We start from the raw sequence: 19,013 nt of genomic DNA, 5'->3' as shown, positions 1-19,013 counted from the left end.
CAGCTCCATGCTTAGGGTCTGCACAGCTGCCTTTTAGTCCTTCCCTCTGGTTTTCCCACCTGCAGCACACTTGACCTCTCTCTTGAGCTGTGTCCACTCTGTGTGTGCAGCTTTCCATGGCTGATATACCACAGTTTGGGCATCTTCTACATCCCAGGGTTGTTAGTATTCAGGCATCTGTACTGGCCTGTCCTTGGGGTTCTGACAGGATATGCTCTCAGCTGCAGCCACTAAGAGCACCACCTGTGCACATTCACTGTGTTCCCTTTTAAAAGCGCCCTGCCCACCTCTCATCTTTCTCTCCCTCTCCCTCTCCCTCTCCCTCTCCCTCTCCCTCCCTCCACAAACTCCCCACATGTCCCTGTCACTCTCTCACTTTACAGCAGAGGGCCAGCCCCCAAATTCAGGTCGTTGTTCAGAGAGTGCAGAAAATGACAACTTCCTTACTTATGTCACAACAGAGTGCAGTGATGGGGCCCCTTAGCTTTTATCATAAAGTCATGGGCTCCTTTCTCTTGGGAACTGCTAAAAGATAACATGTGGGTGAAACCAGCCATCTGATAAAATGGCAAGCAATGCAGGAGAACCCTGGGCAACCACGGAGGAGACAATATCTCCCGGGGGGCTGCATACTGTAGGCAGTGCCTGAACCCAGCTACCTGGCTCATTGCTCAGTGCCTCAGTCAGCCAGCCACATAGCTTCCCGCTCCACCCCCCCCTCCCCACTGCCTCCCAAGTGTGGAGGTCAGGCTGGATTCACATACAATAGGATGATCCTTGCCATCCTCCATCCTCATGGTGTCTAATTCTCTGGCACTGCCCCAGGTTGTGGGCCTCACTTGACCACAACACGTGCAGCTTGGGGACAATCAGGCTAAAGAGTTCTGAGACAATTGCCCCTGTCTGAATCCTCTTGTCATGATGTCACCACACAGGGGAACAAAACACACACGAGGCACCGAAGGAACAGTGACTTCAGACAAAGAGTTCTTTCATCATGCCCACTCCTGTGTCAGCCTGGGAACTGTGGACAAGCAGCAACAGCAGAAGTGTCACCCAGAGAGACCCTTAGATGTGATCTTCTCACCCAAGTTCACACATGCAGACGCCAGCTGCCACAGGAAGGTGGGCTCTGAGGACGAAGGCACCCACCAAGACCTTCTCAGATTTTCTGAATTGAAGGCTCCCAGGGAGTGTCTTCCCTGCAGATCGCACACTGTCAGACTTCTTAGGGATACACCTAGGCTTGAGGCATCAGCAGCCTCTTAGCTACTTCATGCGTCTGCCCCACAAATGATGGGAACCCTTGTCGGGATTTGAGAAGATAGTACTTTATCATTGACGGAGGGAGGGGTTTCTCATACCAGCTTGGGAGGAATACATGTACAGGTGCCAGGGGAAGCAGATGTCACCCTGTCCGTCACACTTCGTTGTGTGTAGAGACCTGGGCAAACGAGTGAGAGGCTGAGGAAAGATAGAGGTTTGACGTGTAAGACGATGGGCTGAAAGCAGCTGTGCCGGCCAGTGTTATGTCAACTTGACACAAGCTAGAATCATCAGAGAGAAGGGAACCTCAACTGAGAAAATGCCTCCATGAGGTCAGGCTAGAAGGCATTTTCTTAATGAGTGATTACGGGAGGGCCCAGCCCATAGTGGGAGGAGCATCCCTCCATGCCCTGTGCATTGGCTCCTGCCTCCAGGTTCCTGCCCTCTTTGAATTTCTGTCCTGACTTCCTTCGATGATAAACAGTGATCTGGAAGTATAAGCCTAATAAACCTTTTCCTCCCTAGCTTGCTTTTCGGTCATGGTGTTTCATCACGGCAACGGTAACCCTCACAAAGACAAGTTGGCACCAGGATAGTAGGGTATTATTACATGACAGACCTGACTGTTATTTTTGGGCGGATGGTTGAGAGCTCAATGGGCTGTTCTGTAGGAGCTTGGAAGATAAGAATTTTGAAGGCAGTGCCGAGGACGCACACTTGGCTTGTGAAGGTTCCGAGGGAAGCAAAGGCTCTACTGGGCTTTTTGTGTAAAGAATCTGAAGAGTTGGCTTGGATTAACAAGAGACCAGAACCACTAAAGTGACAGCTTTGCTTTGCTGGGATACTCGATGCTGGTCAGCTGGAGCTGAGAAATTAGTGGTGACTAAGGAGAGACCAGCATCACTGAGGTGAAACTGGGAAGTGTTTCCTGAGAGTCAGCACATGGATGCTGTGTCCCAGACATGGTCATGGCTCTAGGCCATGTGTGGAGTTGCATACCAGTGATCACCAGCCTAAGCCACCCTAATCAAGGTTATTATTGTTGGGAAGAAACACCATGACCAACAGCAACTTGGGGAGGAAAGGGTTTATTTGGATTACACTTCCACATCACTGTTCATCGTTGAAGAGCAGTCAGGGCAAGAACTCAAGCAGGGCAAGAACCTGGAGGCAGGAGCTGATGCAGACAGTGTGGAGGGATAGAGGGGAGCTGCTTACTTATTGGCTTGCTCCTCAAGGCTTGCTCAACCTTCTTTATTTTTTTTTTAAGATTCATTTAACAAATGTGAATGTTCCATCTGCATGTATGACTTCATGCCAATAAGAGGGCATCAGATCCCACTATAGATGGTTTTGAGCCACCATGTGGGTGCTGGGAATTGAACTCAGAAATCTCTGGAAGAGCAGCCTATTAAGAAATAAAAGGAGCTTGGGATAAAGATATCCTTTATTAGAAAAACACCAGCCAAACGCAAGCCGGAGTGTGTCAGGGGCAGCAAGGCAGGCAGGCCAAAGAGAAGGGGCTCCCATGTGCCTAGCAGCCCCTTAAAACCCTATCATGTGTCATTCTGACTTCACCTTGACCACACCCTGACAGGCATGGTCAGGCACACCTGTAGCCAGCTTCTAGCGGGTATGGATTATACTCTCCCCTACAGCAGCCAGTGCTCCTAACCATGGAGCTATCTCTCCAGCCCACTCAGCCTTCTTTTTATAGAACCCAGGACCACCAGCCCAGGGATGGCACCACCAGAATGGGCTGGATTTCTCCCTTCAATCATCAACTAAGAAAATACCCTGCGGGCTTGCCTACCTACAGCTTGATCTTATGGAGACATTTTTCTCGATTGAAGTTCCCTCTCAGATGACTACAGCTAGAGCCAAGCTGACATAAAACTATCCTGCACAGCAGCCTCCTCCAAATCTGGTCTGAAGGCGCTCAGAGAGACTCTCAGGGGTGTGCAGCTAGCCACCACAGGCAGCTTGTGTGCTCCGTGGTGAGTGGCTGGTGTTTTTGAGGGCAGAGGAGGGAAGGATGGGGAGGAACTAGGGTGGCAGCACAAGGGAACAGAAGGAGCAGTGGGATGCACTGTTTTCTTACCCGTGATGGCCAGTGGTAGAGGGCACATTGGCTGGAGAGCTGGATGCCTCCCTGTCCCAGGAGACCTTCAGGGCTTATGTCCCCACGGTGGGAGGCAGCAATTAGTAAACAACGAGAAACCAGCATAGGATTAGAAGGCATGTGCAGGGGGGTGGGGAGCAGATCAAGTTCCATTAGAGCCAGGGGGGGGCAGGATTAAATTAGGAGCCCCAAGTATTGAGTCACTGGGAAGGTGACTGAGCCAAGATGTTTAGATGGCATCGGATCAAACACCAGGGGAGACTGGCCAGGCAGAGAACAAGGGATCAGAGGGCCTGGCAGAGGTAAGAGGAGGTCAATCGGAGTCCTGCAGCACCCTGCCTGCCAGAAGACAAAGAAGAGAGGCATGAGGTCACCAGCCCTTGCGTGTGGGGTGTGCACTCTGTTAGAAGGCACAGCCAGAGGGCCAGGGTGTGGTTCAGTGATGAGCACCAACCCAGCATGGGCCTGCCCAGCAGAGTAGCCTGAGATAACCCTGGGACCCTCACCAGGTAGCTGAGTGTGTGTATTTTTTTTTTAATATTTGTTTATTTTATGTGCATGGATGTTTTGACTGTGTGTGTGTATGTGCACCATGTGCATGCCTGGTGCCTGGGAGGCCAGAAGGAGGCCCTGGAACTGGAGTGACAGGCAGTTGTGAGTCACCTCTACAAGAGCAACAAGTGATATGCTGAGCCATTTCTCCAGCCCCAGGAGTGGTCATCCCCCCACTCCCCACTCCCCCCACCCCCAGACAGGGTTTCTCTGTGTGGCCTGGCTGTCCTGGAACTCTGTAGATCGGGCTGTCCTTGACCTCACAGAGATCCAGAGATCTGTGCCTTCAGAGTGAGTGTTCTTTTTTTGTAATTTTTTTTTTTTTTTTTTTTTTACTAGTTCAAATTAGGAACAGAGTGAGTGTTCTTGATGGCATGAACCAACTCGAGTTCCTGGGGGACTCCAAGGGCCATCTTCTCAGTGCTTGCCTGGGGACAATGCAGGAGTGGGAAGGGGCTACTCGGAGGCCAAGGGAGTTGAATCAATGCAGGCACAGCACGCTAAAGACCTGGAAGGGACATGGAACCCAGGAACATGGCTGCGACACCCCTGCCTGGCACTGAGCTGAGCTCAAAAGTGGCTGCTTCCTGTATGTTTCCAAATAGAAGAATAGATACAGCATTGCTTGCATTTCCACATCTAGCCTAAGGAGGTGAGGGAGGGATGTTAGCAGCAGGCAATGTGCAGCTCACCATAGCGTCCCCCACTCCGGGGGCTGAGCAACCGCCATGCAATAGAGAGTCAGAGCCCAATCCCAACACCTGAAGGCACTTGGGAGAAGAGATCCAAAAAAGAGCAAGAGAGCTGTAGCTGGGAGAACTCAAGTCTCTCCTCAGCCAGCCAGCCTGTGTCACAGGCCCAGAGGCTGAATGTTGGGCAGGCAGGACACGCCAAGTCTCTTGCACTTGTTGCCAGGGCAGCCTTGTTGTGACAACAGAGTGGCCTGGAGTCAGTGGTAAGTCTGCATGAAAGATCCCAGCTGGGTGGGCACAGCTGGTGAAGGGCGGTGGGAGAGGAGGAAGGAGCTGGGGCACATGCCTGCTCTCGGGGCACCTGGATACCAGCTGTGTGCACCCAGAAAGACCCTCTGGCCTGATGGTAGGGACTGAGGGTGGCGGGCCTGGAGTGTGGGCATTTACAGTATAGCCCTGGCTTAGTGAGATGTAGGTAGCTGGATATCTGGCAGGAGAGGTGGCTTTTGAAAATTTAAATCTAACTTCCCATGGCAGATTGCTGTCCCCTCTAATTTTCATGAAGATTCAATTAAAGAAAAGTCAGGGGCTGGTTGTACCCCAGTTGGCAAAGTAGCTTCCTTAACAGGCCCAAGGCCCTTGACTTGATCCTCAGGACAGCATAAACTGTGTGATGTCTCACACATGTCATCCCAGCACTGGGAAGGTGAAGCAGGAGAATTGAGAGTTTAAGGTCATCATTGGCTATATAATGAATTAAAGGCCAGACTGGGTTACATAGGACCCTATCAAAAATATTTTTATTACATTTCCTAAGTACTCTTGGTAATGGTGTGAACTCCCACTCCCATTACTGTGGCAATATATTATTTATGATTTATTAAAGCTCACCTGAGGATTCAGAAAGCAAAGCCAGCCTCAAGCTATAGAGATGAGGCCGAGGTGGCACACACTTTAATCCCAGGACTCAGGATTAAGAGGTAGACAGATCTCTGTTCAAGGCCACACTGACTGCTGGAAATTGATCCAATCCTAAAAGAAACAGCTCACACAAAGGTGATCTCAGCACCTGAGATCATATGCCTTTAATCCCAGCATTAGGGAGGTAGGTAAGACAGGAGCAGGGTCTGAGAGGTGACATTCAGTCTGAGAGTAGTCTCTAGCCACACTGAGGAGAGAGAACAGTCTGAGTGAATCTGAGGAGCTGTGAAGTCGGCTGCAGTTTGAGGCCCCAGTGGCCGGCTGCTTTGCTTCTCTGATCTTCAGCTTGAACCTCAATGTCAGTCTCCGTGTCTTTTATTTTTCATGCTACACATCATTATGACAATAAAGAGCAACAGTGTCTCCGGGTGTTGGTGGCTCACGCCTTTAATCCCAGCACTCGGGAGGTAGAGGCAGGTGGATCTCTGTGAGTTCGAGACCAGCCTGGTCTACAAGAGTTAGTTCCAGGACAGCCTCAAAAAGCCACAGAGAAACCCTGTCTTGAAAAACAAACAAAAAGCAACAGTGTCAAACCACTTCCCTTTTTTTCTCATCTGGGTTCTGTGTTAGGCATTGACACCCCATGCTCAGTCCTGGCTGGTTAAACAAAACAAACCACCAGGACCACAGGCAGTGCACCTGTGGCTCTTCGGAAGATGGCCAGGCATGTCACTGGCTCTCCAGTGAGTCTACTACGTGAAGCACTTCCCAAGCTACTTCCATTACAAGTTGTTTAAAGACACCCAGTCTGGCAACCTGTAGTCTATGTGCTCTCTTCCTCCTCCTCTCACGAAAATGCAGGCTGGAGGAAAACACTATGGTTGGAGTATAGGGGGAGGGGACAGACAGTTCCAGAGAAAATTCCTTTCCCAATGAATCTGAAGGAAGCTGTAGTCTAATTTCCTGCATAGTTAAAGCGTGTCTAAAGCTGAGGCTGATATGGGGGTCTGGATAGGACGCACCCCCTTCTGTTCTAGATAGGGAGCCCTAGGACAGAACCTTGAACACCAACTCAAGTAGGGTCTTTTCAATTCCATTGGCAAATGAGGCTTTCAGGATCCACAGGGAGGCAGAGTGATCTGAGACGTTGTGTTCATCTGGGAAGAACTTGTTCTACTTTGCAGCCAGGTGGCCTTGGGATCAGTAATTAAAGTCACAAGGCCACAGCTGAGGAGCACGAGCCTCAGAGCTATTGCTTCACCTGTGGGTTTCTCTTCAGCCAGGTGACTTCGTTCCCTCTCCACAGCCACAGGCCTGTCTCTAGGCTTGCCTGGTGTGGAGCGTATCCTCTGTCTTCACAGGTGTAGCTCCTTAGAACATGGCCACGGACCTCCACGCTTACCACAAGGGTTTGAATCTGCCTCTCCTGAGCAGCCGCCCAGCACAAAGCCCACACCAGCAGGTAATTGCTTTGGGGAGAGGCCATGGAGGATACAAGAAACTTCGTTAAGTTGGAAGGAATAGGTGTGCCCCGTGACTGAAGCCTGCATGTAGCACATCTTAGTTGCTCTGGCACTTGGCTATAGAGGTGAAATATGCATGTAAATATTAACACAGCTAGAACTCCTTACAGTCAAATATTTTCTGTATGTGTGCAAAATACCAAACCCAACTCCATGGCACCTACAAAGGTCCCAGAAAAACTGAGAAACCTACGGGCCTGTTCTGGTTATGATCAGGGTGTGGCTGGCCTGGACCTGGCTTGGTGGCTCCATCAGTGGAAAGCCCGTTGGCATCTGCCTCTTGGGTCTCTCCTTCTTAGGGCTCTTGCTCCCATGCTACTCTGTCCAGGGTTCCTTGTTAAGGAGGAAAGCCTTAGGTGGCTCCTGAGGATCCGGGGCCCAGAACCCCTATCATCATCGGCCCCTGTGACCTCTTCCTCCCTCTGTTTTGGAGTATGCATATCTGAATGTACACAGACCCAGAGTCTGTGGCACCTTCCCCCACATGGAGAGGAGCCACGGCCTGACCTCAGTTATGGTGACTCAGTCTTCACAGAGGCACCCAGACATAGGGAAGGGATTTTATGAGAAGATAGCTAGCTGATCAGTCCTTGAGACAGAGGGACAAGATTGGCCAGTTGTGTGTTTGGAGGCATTTGGAATTCTGTGAATCGTGGGTTGAATTGAGGACATTTGTCTCTCATCAGTTTCTAATAGAGCCCCAGGAGGGACTGGCATGCTCCCTTGTCAGTCTGGTCCCTACGTGGCCACCCAGTAGGTAAGATCTTGAGGCTGTCTTGCCTAGGTGGTTGATGGGAGCACCAGGGATATGCTATGGCTAAGGGTGTTATGCGTGTTGTGCATGTGTGGTCTGTGTGTGTTCCGGAGAATTCTCTGGAGGAATGCTGTCTGCCACCCCCCACACACACCTACAGGCCATGATGTATACAACAGGGAACAGGGTACAGGGAAGCAGAGTGACCTTGCTCTCTGTCATTCAAGGATGTGTCTATGGCCTTCACACATGCTAGTTGTTCACGCTGTTCTTGCATCAGAACTGTGATGAGACAGACTTCTGTCCTTTGAGAACTAGCTGGTGTGTGACTGTTGCAGCCCCACAAATGAAGCAAGACAATTAATTAGCTTGCACGTGTGTAGGATCTTTTCCTGAGGCTTCATCATCTTTTTGGCATTTAACCCCAACTGTCTCATTTTTCTTTGTAATTTTTCTGTTGAAATGATTAGTTTTCAAGCTAGGTGTGGTGGTGCACACCTGTGATCTCAGTACTTGAAGCAGAGGCAGGTGAATCTCTGAGTGTGAGGCCAGCCTGGTCTGCAGAATGAGTTCCAGGACAGACAGGGCTACATAGGGAAACCCTATTTCAAAAAGCAAAACAAAAGTTTGTTTTCAACAGTGCCCCTTTGTTCCCTCTGGACCTTGAACACTGATGATAATGTGTACAAGTGTGGGCTTGCCTCCTTTGGTTCCTGTTGCATGACCCATGCTTCAGTGCAGTGCCAGGTCTGTTTGGGAACACACTCTGCTTGCTCAGGAGGAGATACCACACAGTCCTTGCTGCCCCACCCAAGACCCGGCAGTACCTCTGAACGTTCAAATACGCCCGGTGTTTACAGATGGAACCCTTCTGTTTTCCTTGTTGGTAAATATTACTCGGCAAACGTTTACTGTGTCCTTTCCAGTGCTGAGCACCTGGAGCAATCTGGGCTGTGCCAGTTCCTCTGTTTTGTATATACACGGTAGCGTTAACTTCTGGATAAAACATAAATTGGGAAACACCCACCACTCAATTAGAAGGCTATTAACTGGGTCACATCGTGAGTGAAGGATCCAGAGAGCTTTCTTGGAGAAGTGACCAGAGTCATACAAATCCTAGACTGTACCAGTGTACATTTGGGATGGGTTGGAAATGATGTGGGATAAAGAACAGTGGTGGACCTGAAGAGGAGGGGTGATTTTGAAATACCTGCTGGGCAGCATGCATAAGTACTGGAGACCGGCCAGGAGGTGGTGGCACACGACTTTAATCCCAGCACTCAGAAGGAGGCGGCAGATCTCTGAGTCTGAGGCCAGCCTGGTCTATAGAGTGAGTTCCAGGACAGCCAGGGCTATACATGAACATGAACACAAGCCCCTCTTTGCTTCTGCAGGCTCCATACCACTGTCAATTGCCCCATTCTCTCCCACTTTCTCGTCATCTCCCACCCCCACTGATCCCCACTGTGCTCTGGTTTCTATCACACGACCAGTGGGACCTGCTTCTGCTGTGGTCCTGGCTGTCACAGCATGGGGAGCCATGTGGTGTCCTGCTTTATCTCTGAGCAGTTTGGTTGTCGGGTCACATCTTTGTTGGGAGATGTTGGGCTCCCAGCCCATGGGGTCTCCATGGGTTGCTGGTCAGCCAATAACCACAGGTGTATCCTGTTTTCTAGTCCTGGCTTACAGCCCTGGACTTGCCCCACTGGCATCAAAAACACGAGCTCTTACATCTGGGGTTTTGCCACTGTGCTCTAAGTCTGTATATAAGGCAGCTTCCTCCCTGCAATAAGACACGCACATAGCACAAGCGGCTGGATGGCTCTGCTTTTAACTAAATCTCCAGGCTTTCGCCCGATACTCAGACTTAGTTATGGCACAGGCACCAAAAGTGGAGCTTCCATTAGACTTAGTTATGGCGCGGGCGCCACACATCTTACTGGACATGTGGGTCATTTCCTGTCAGGGTGGTTTGAATGGAGAGGCTGTGCTTACTAGTTCTAGGCTGTGTGCATGTGGGCTATCTCTTGGACAACTCCCTTGAGTGAAGGAGGACTCTCACAGCAAATCAACCATTAAAGAGACTGGGTGTGGTCACACACATGGCATTCCCACTAGAAAGTGAGAATTAAGTCATGGCATCCTAGCCAACACTTGCAGTGCAAGCCACAGTTTGGTCTTGACTGTTTCTTTAAGATAGGGTCTCTCTATGTAGCCTGGGTACCTGGAACTTCTTATGTAGACCAGGCTGGCCTTGAACACACAGAGATCCATCTGCCTCTGCTTCCAGGGCACCACCACCTGGCATACCTCAGATGTTTTGAAGGTCCAGACTCATCCAGACAGCGCTGACCATCGGCCTTCACTCTCCTCACTTCATGGTTCTTCCTCCCTCTTGAAACTTCTCGGTAGGATTTTCCTGAGCCTGGATACTCCTGCTTCATCATTCACCTATCCAGTCTCATGCACTGGGCCTGAAAGGCAACCAGCCAAGAGGCCAAACTGGCAACTCATTTTCAAGCCTCCTTCCTTGTAGGGACCTGCTGCTCTGCCTCAGTACCCTTCTGCTGTATCTTCTACTATTCTCGCTCATCTATCTGACCTTGAACTCAGAGAACTGCCTGCTCTGCCGCCTGAGTGCTGGGCTTAAAAGCATGCGCCACCATGTCCATCAGTCTTAGCTATTCTTTTTTTTTTTTTAAATTGTGTTTATGGGTATTTTCCCTGCACATGTATCATTCAGTACATATGAGGAGATGACCACTCTGGGTTAGAGTGACTTGGGGGTGGCCATTGCTTTTCCAGGGCCCTAGTTCCTTGTGTTTAGCCCATTTGAGTCAAGAAGCAAACAGTCACACTCAAAGACCCTGCGACAGACGGATTCAGTACTTGGTGGAAGGAAAGTATAATGGACACAGAACCCATGCATGGGTCTGGCGCAGTGCAAGCTGCAGCCCTTGCTTTTCTTAAACATTTCCATTTGTCGTTTTGCTTTAAGAACCTAGTTTCTTTCCTAAGCGACTGGGAGCATCAGCATGCAAATTTGTCATGGAAATGAAGCAGGGGATGGATGAAATCCAGAACCTGCTCCAAAAGCCAGTCCATTTTGCTGTGCTAGTGTCCCCAGATGTCTCCGGGGTGCTGGGTGGCCTTTGTTTCCCTTGGAGCCCTTGAATCGCAAGGGTCCCCTTTCTTCGTCTCATCTCACCATCACTGGGTTGTGAGAGATCTGGTTTGAATCGACTGCTGGGCACCGATCCAAGTTTCTGCTGTCACTGAAGAGGCAGGATTGTGTCTGCCCTGCCTCCTCCTGGGTCTCTGGACCAGTCTTTGACACCAGGGGGAAAGAAGACCTACAGGTCACTAGGCCCTTGTAGCCCTGCCAGGATCCTCTCTGAGCTTGAGGAGCATTCATTCCCACCTGCCCTGTGGAGGTGGTGGTGACAACTGGAGGATTGCAGGGACCCTGCCTGGCAGCCAGTTTCACAGTCAAAGGAAGCAGCATGATGAGATAATAGTGACATGGCCATGGCAGGGAAGATGTTGCTATGGCAACACAGCAGCAGGCCTCTCCTGGGACGCTGCATCACAGCACAGCACACTGCAGATGACGTGGATAATGTGCTGGTCTCTGTAGGGCTGGCACACTTTCCCCCCTGCTCAGGCTCACCAGAGACACTGCATTCAGCTCCAGGAGAAAAGGGAGGCCATGGTCATCTCACCGTTACCATCTCACCATCGTGGTGCCACCTGATACAGCCTCTGCTCAGCCATGTAGGCTCTTTCTGCTCCTCAATGCTTGCTTTGTTTCCAAAACTAATTAACACCAGGCTACACTAATGTGCTGTGAAGTTCCCCGGAGCTCCCCGGCCCCACCACCTGTTCTCCCAGTCTTGCACTTCATCTTTCTGGTTTTCCACCTTTCCCTAGCAGGATGCCTTTCTGACCTTGTGTATGACCACCCAGCCCCCAGAGTGAAATGTATGTTCATGGTGATCCTGTGTGTGTGTAGGGGGGCGGGGCATTTGAAGCAAAAGATTAATGAGACAATGTTTACCCTCACTGTGTAAATGCCAATCTTTTCCACATTATGTAGAAAACAGTACCTTATTTTCTCTCCTATTATATAGAATATTCTGCTGCCCATACCTACGATTACATGACCCCAGTGGTTTCATGGTTTGGAATGGCCTATTCAGGTTCATGTGCCTGAGGAGGGATGGCTCAGACCTCTCTCTCCTCCTTCTTCCCAGCACCAAAGGTGGGGGATGGGGCTAACTAGTGTCATGCTTCTAGGAGTCCCGAGATGAGGCAGACATGAAGCCCTTCCTCCAGTGCCACATCCACGGGTTTGCAAGCTGCTGCTTGCTTTCTTCATCCTTGGGTCAGCAATCAACAGAGGAATACTTTGCAAATCCTAAGAACAAATCATTGAAGAGGAAACCAACCAAGCGCCAATTTGCTATCCAGATCTACCATGTCCTCTCTCTTCCCGTTCTCCTCCTTCAAGTTCAAGTACAGCCTGGGCTACATAATAGTGAAACCCTGTCACAGCCAGCCAGCCAACCAACCAAACAACCAACCAAACAACAAAGAGTCAGTGCTGACTGAAACAAAGAAGTTCACATTTAAAAAGTCAGGAAAAGTTAAAGAAATCACACCCTCGAGAGAATCAGACAATTTGATTTTGAGTTTGGCTGTGAACCTGTCATTGATGATGAATTAAGAGACAAGTTGGTTATGTCTGCAGTCTTGGACCCAGGGCTGTTGCGAGTCACATATTCTACCATTGGGCACACATGGTGCACAGACATACATGCAGACAAAACAGCCATACGGATAAACTAAATCTAGTATTTTTGGTTGTCAGCCTAACCTTTAGTGGCTGAGCCATCTCTCCAGCCCCAAATAAATAAACCCAAAGAAAAAAATGTTGAATGTTTCTGCTATTGTTTACCACCTGTCTTTGCCAGGGTTTCTATTGCTGCAATGAAACACCATGGCCAAAGACCAGCTTGGGGAGGGAAGGGCTTTTCAGTTTATATTTCCATATCACTGTTCATCATTGAAAGAAAGTCAGGACAGGAACTCAAACAGGGCAGGAACTGGAGGTCTGTTTTCTCTTCTCTTCTCCTCTCTACTCTTCTTCCCTTCCCTTCCCTTCCTTTTCCTTCCCTTTCCCCCTCTCTCTCCCCCCTCTCTCTTTTTGAGGTCTGTTTTCTTAAAGAACCTAGGAACACCAGCTCCAGAGATGACACCACCCACAATGGTCTGGGCCTTCCTGCATCAACTGTTAATTAAGAATATGTGCCAGGCGATGGTGGCACAAACCTTTAATCCCAGCACTCAGGAGGCAGAGGCAGGTGGATCTCTGTGAGTTCAAGGCCAGCCTGGTCTACAGAGCTAGTTCCAGGACAGGCTTCAAAGCTACACAGATAAACCCATCTTGAAAAATAAAAAAGAAAGAAAATGCTTCATAGCTGATCTTATGGAGGCATGTTTTCTTTTTATTTATTTAGAGAATACTTTATTAGTATTTGTAATCAAGCCCATGTAGATAAGACCTTACGTATTTAATACAGTGCATTACCCCTGTACAAATGGAAAAAAATTAAGTTCAACATTTCTAGACCAATATGGCTGTTAATTTCTGTACTATGCCAACTCAACATGAGGTTCCCTCCTTTCAGATATCTCTAGCTGTACCAGGCTGGCATAAGACTTTCCAGAACACTGTCCCTATTCTACTCAACACCTCAGCCTTTGTCGCTCATCTTGAAGGCACCTGTCTTCCGTATAGCATTTTGGAGTTAGAGAAGAGTTCTAACTTTGATTATCTTAGTCCCCCAGTGATTCTGACAGATAGGTAATGTCTTAGGGTCTCATTGCTATGACAAAATACCAAAGGAGCTAAGATAGCAAAGATGTATTTGGGCTCACAGGTTCATAGTGAAGTTCAGTACATGGTCTGCTGAGCCCAGGCTGAGCCAGTGAGAGAGCGTCAGAAGGAGGGCATGGAAGATGGAGGCCTCTCCCCTCAGCTGCTACCATGCGGGCCCGTTGTTCCCTAGCCACCCTCTTTGTGGTTGGCCCATGCCCCGAAGCATCTTCACCTGCTCACCTGCATATGTGTATGTGTCTGTGTAGCCCTGTTTCCTCTCACAAGGACACTGGTGTAGATCAGGGCCCATTCTTCGAACTCATTTAGTTCAGTCGCCTCTTTCAAGGGCCTGCCTCCAAATGCAGTCATATTCTGAGATACTGGGGGGGGGGGCTTTCAACTGTTGGGGACCACGAATGAGCCTGAAACGCCTCTAAAGCCTGAGAGTGGTTGAGGCTTCACGTGTTGGAGAAGGGGAACAGAGTGACTGATGACCACTGCTCTTTTGGGGGCAATGAACATGTTCAGAAGTTGATTATGGTGACCACTGTACATCTCTGCAAAGCCCCACTGTGGCCATTGAATCACTGGCTCTAAAAGTGTGAGTTTTGAGTGTATGAATTAGATGCCTCAATTTTAAAAACTGATTTTTAACTTATTTTCATTTTATGTGCATTGGTGTTTTGCCTGCATGTGTATCTGTGTGAGGGTGTTAGATGCTGGAGGTACAGACAGTTGTGAGCTGCCATCTGGGTGCTGGGAATTGAACCCAGTCCTTTGAAAGAGCAGTCAGCTTTCTCTTAACTGCTGAGCCATCTCTCTGCCCCCCCCAAAACTGTTTTTAATTGTGTGTACACGTCCACATCTATGTGGGGGCATGTTTGTGTGCATGCAGTCAGAAGCCAGAAGGAATTGGAGAACTCTGGAGCTGGAGTTATGAGCTGCCTAGCAGGGGTGCTGGATCCTTTGCAAGAGCATACATGCTCTTAGCCACTGAGGGGTCTATCCAGTTCCTACTGCAGCTTGTCATATAAGAGGACATCCTGCAAATGTCATGTTATATAGGTGGCTGTGGGGACACAGAAGGGTAAGGATGAAATCATGAAGACTGTCTTTCCAGGGGCCTGTGATAGTTGTCTGTGACAGCTGCCAGTCTCCTACAGGAGCCCCAACGGGAATTCTCTGCCTCCATTTCCAGTGTCTTATACAAACCACCTGCCACGGCTTCCTGCCACCATCCGGCACCCCTTAATCCCAGAAATCAAAGCATTGCTTGCTGCTAGGATCGCAAAGCCAAGAAACAGAAGGAGCATGCTTAGAAGGAGGGGGCTGGGCTGGAGGCATGTGGCCAGCCAGAGCGGGTAGCTTCGCAGCCCCTCCCTGCATGGTGAATCTGGCTGCTGTGCTTTCCAGAGGGATTTGGGAGGCTCAGCATTGTCTTGCCCGTTTCTTCACCTTCTTTAACAGTTCCCGTTGTGTGCCCGCTTTGTGCCTTAGCCAGCACGGGAAGATGGCCAGTTTGCAGCATCAAGGAGCTGCTGTTCCAGCGTGCTTTGTAAAAGGGCTTTCTGCTCATGTTCCTAGCTGCTTCCAAAATTGGCTTGTGCATCTTTTTTGTTGGGTGGTACAATACACACAGGCACAGGCAAGCTAAGTGCACATAGTACATCGCAGTATAAAAAAAGTCTAACTGTAATAAAAAATGCTTCAATCCAAAATTTAACATGAAATCTTTTGTTGTTTATGTGATGTAGGGTGTCCCAAATCCTGAGAGACCATTTAAGAGAGCCAAAGGAAAGAAAAGCAGGTCCAATCATGCCCAAGTGGAGGACAGACAGAAGGCAGCACAGAAGATCTTGCCGGAACAGGTAGCCACTTTGTGTGTTATTGTGAACAAAGGGGGTCAATCTCGTCTTTGATCGTTCTGTATTTAATATCTCAGTTCATATCCTGGCTACACAGCCTTGAGTGGCAGGACATGCCCCTGTGCGATCCGAAACAGCAGTGAGTAGCTCTAGAGAATTAAAACTGTGAGAACATAAAATTATAACAAAGTTTTGTTTTAAGTCAGTCACATTCTGTCATCCAAAGTCGCATGGTGAATTAAAATCACCCCAAAGAAATTATACGGAGTCTAGGAACAAAGGCTCCTTGTTCTATGTCGCCCTCTGGTGGAGCATAGAGAAGGTACCATAGCTGAAGTGAGAGACACTTGGCTCAAACCAGGTTCTACCCAATGCTTCCCTCATCCCCATTCCAGTGACCTTGACACCAAGGATAAAACTATGAAAATAAAACTAAGACACTTTCTGTGTCTTGTGAGTCTGCCCTTGAGTTTCAAAATCCAGAAACTTGAGATCTGAATGAGAGAGATTTTGTCTACTGTAGATAAGCGTTGAGGCCAGGGATCTGAGTAGGAGGATACTTCTCAAGCCTCAGGATTCCCTGCTAATGGTGGGGATCTGGCCAGGCAGGCAGTTTGGGAAAACTTGGTAGAGGGAACTTAATTTCTTTGAAGGAGGCCAGTGGCCACTGAGGTAGGTGGTGGTTTGGGGACACTGGGTAGCATTAGAAGTGGCTGCTGCAGATATCGGGCAGCAACAGGGCTGGAGGACACAGGGATATGGCTAGACATGTGGGGTTGGGGATTATGACCAGAGTGCAGAGGCTCTCTCTCCTTTGGGGCTAGGGAAGTACTGCTTCACACCTCTGCTTGGAAGGTGACATACCTGTGAAAGGGCTAGGGCTGTGCTACTGACTCTTGAGTTCATTTGGTTGGAACACTTAGGGACCTATGCACCAGGGTAGCCAGAAGAATGAGACTGGCAAAGACAGAGAAAGGACTGGAGACAATGACCCATCCCAGGAGTCCTAGGAGCTGGGCTGGTGTTACTGACAGGAGTGATCTCATATGGAAAGGAATCCATTTGACCCTCTGGCTACTCACCTGAAACACTGAGGTGTTTGGAGCCCCTGGACACAGTCACTGAAGGTTCCAGTTTTCTGTATCTCACAGCTAATTAGATTTCTAAGTAGGCATAATGAAGAAAACACCCCTTTACTTTTTGTTCACAGATTAAAGGAGACTAATGAGAGATTTCTAAAAAACATAAAAAAGTCCTTGTGTTGGTACTAGAAAAAATTATAGATTTGTTCTCCAACACTGCATGTCCATCCCACAGCTCCTGGAAGCCCACACACATGCACACACAAAGACCAAGAAGACATTAAAAAAAAATCACCAGATAGAAGTCAGGCTTCCCTAGTGTAGAGTGGGGGATGCATGTGAGCTTCAAAGTAAATAGTCCTCTGTTTTTTAAAAAAATACATTTTAGGCTGGGGATACAGTTCAGTGGGTAAAACATACTCTTTGCAAGTATAAGGATGTGAATTCAGTCCCCCGAACCCAAATAAAGCAATCAGATGCGACGGTCCACACCTGTGATCCTAGAACCGGAAAGGGGATGATGGCAGGATCCCTGGGGCTCACTGGCAAGCTTAGCCTGCTTGGTGAGTTCCAGGCCAGGGAGGAACACTACCCGAGGTTGACCCTGGCCTTCACATATACGCTTGCATACCACTGAATTGCAGGCACACACACAAATATGCACACATGAATTTAATATTTAATAAAGAGGAACAGAGTTGGGGAGATGACTCAGCAGTTAAGAGCACTTGTTGCTCTTCCAGAGGACTTAGGCTTGAGTCTCAGCACCCACATGGTGCCTCACAACCATTCTTAATTCCAGTTCCAGGGGATCTTGTTTGTCTCTTCGACAACCAGGAATGCAAGTAGTGCACACACATATAAGCAGGCAAAACACCTTTCCATAGAGAGGGTTTCCAGTGCTGTGATAAAACACCATGGCCCAAACACCTCCGGGAGGAAAGGGTTTATTTCCTCTTACAGCTTGTACTTCCATCATCTAGGGAAGTCACTGCAGGAAATCAAAGCTGGCACCTGGAGGCAAGAGCTGGAGCATAAGCCCCAGAGGGGCGCTGCTTAATGCCTTACTCCTATGAGTCGTTCACCCAGGACCACCAGCCCAGAGGTGGCACCACCCACATCAGTCATCAATCAAGGAAACACACCACAGGCCAGGCTGGTGGAGATATTTTCTCAGTTGAGATTTTGTCCCCAAATGACCCTAGCTTGTGTAAAGTTGACATAAAAGCCAGAACAATGCTCATACACACAACATTTTTTAAATTTAAAATACAGGAGGAAACTTACACACCTGGCCCGTGGTGGTCAACTGTGTAACAGCAGTCCCATGTCCTACAGGAGATCCCTCTGAGAGCCGCTCAGGCCAGGAACAGGATTGCATTCTAAAGAGCCACAGAAATAAAGCCTCCAACCTAGCAACCTTACTCCCACAGTTCTTCCCAGACAAAATGACCTGGGGACAGTGTTATTAATGACAGTATTATCTGTAAAGGCACAAGATGGGGTGGCACTGAAGTGTCATACAAAGCAAGTTGGACCAGGAAACCATGAGCAGAGATAAGGGTATTCTAAAATTTACAGGTCTAAAGGGAAGACTAAACCAGGAGGAGGCAGGCAGTCTGCCTGCTATCAACATGGAAATTATCATAAGCCTGCACAATGAAGACTGTGCAGGGCTGGGGGAGAGGAGTACACAGGATGAAAGAACTAGGCAGTGAGCTGCCATGTAGACAGCCCTGGGAATGCACCCAGGAAAATGTATGCTAGGTGGGTGCTCTACCACTGAGCCACACTCCCTACCCTGCCCAAACAACTGTTACCATGGTTACAGACAGTCGTGAGCCTTTATAAGTATGGGTTCTGGGAATCGAAACCAGGTCCTCTGCAGGCAACCACTGTTCTTAACCTCTGAGCCATCTCTCCAGCTCCAGAGTGCTGGTGAGTTGTTGAGCTCTGTATTTTGGATATTAGCCCCTGACCATGTGAAAGGTTTAGGGCTCTCTGTTGGCGCTTGCCTGGTCATGCAGTTCTTGGTTTGTGACAGCTGGAGTCCCGGCTTTGCACGTCTGACAAAACAGTAAGGCTTGGGCACCCCAATCTCCACTGTGGTCCTTTCCTATCAGGGACCTCAAGCTGCTGCTGGGGTGAATTCAAGCTCACCTTTAGGAGCCCACTCAAGTTTGTGAACCCCTACTGGGGCAGGGTGGGTAAGTAAATATAGTTACCTGAAGGTTTTGAAGACAAAGTTTACACCTTTCAGAGAGGTCATTGATGTGGAAATTATTCTGCAAAAATCTCTGGCTCTTCAGGAAGAAGGCAGTCCCCAAACCCAAAACCCATTCCCTCCACTAGGGT

General features: G+C 49.0%; 1 protein-coding gene across 1 annotated transcript in view; it reads left to right on the top strand.

Annotated features, from left to right (window-relative positions):
* The first annotated feature begins 11,352 nt into the window (after positions 1–11,352).
* LOC100755699 overlaps positions 11,353–19,013 on the top strand; it is a 48,515-nt gene continuing 40,854 nt past the window's right edge. Inside the window, exons 1-2 of the mRNA XM_035438771.1 lie at positions 11,353–11,463; positions 15,466–15,579. Of these exons, the coding sequence (XP_035294662.1) occupies positions 11,353–11,463; positions 15,466–15,579 (225 nt within the window). The remainder of the gene's footprint in view (positions 11,464–15,465; positions 15,580–19,013) is intronic.

This window comes from Cricetulus griseus, chromosome 2 (genome assembly GCF_003668045.3).
Source record: "Cricetulus griseus strain 17A/GY chromosome 2, alternate assembly CriGri-PICRH-1.0, whole genome shotgun sequence".
Lineage (NCBI taxonomy): Eukaryota > Metazoa > Chordata > Mammalia > Rodentia > Cricetidae > Cricetulus > Cricetulus griseus.
The sequence above is the reverse complement of the archived record's forward strand: the minus strand, read 5'-3'. Positions and strand labels throughout refer to the sequence as shown.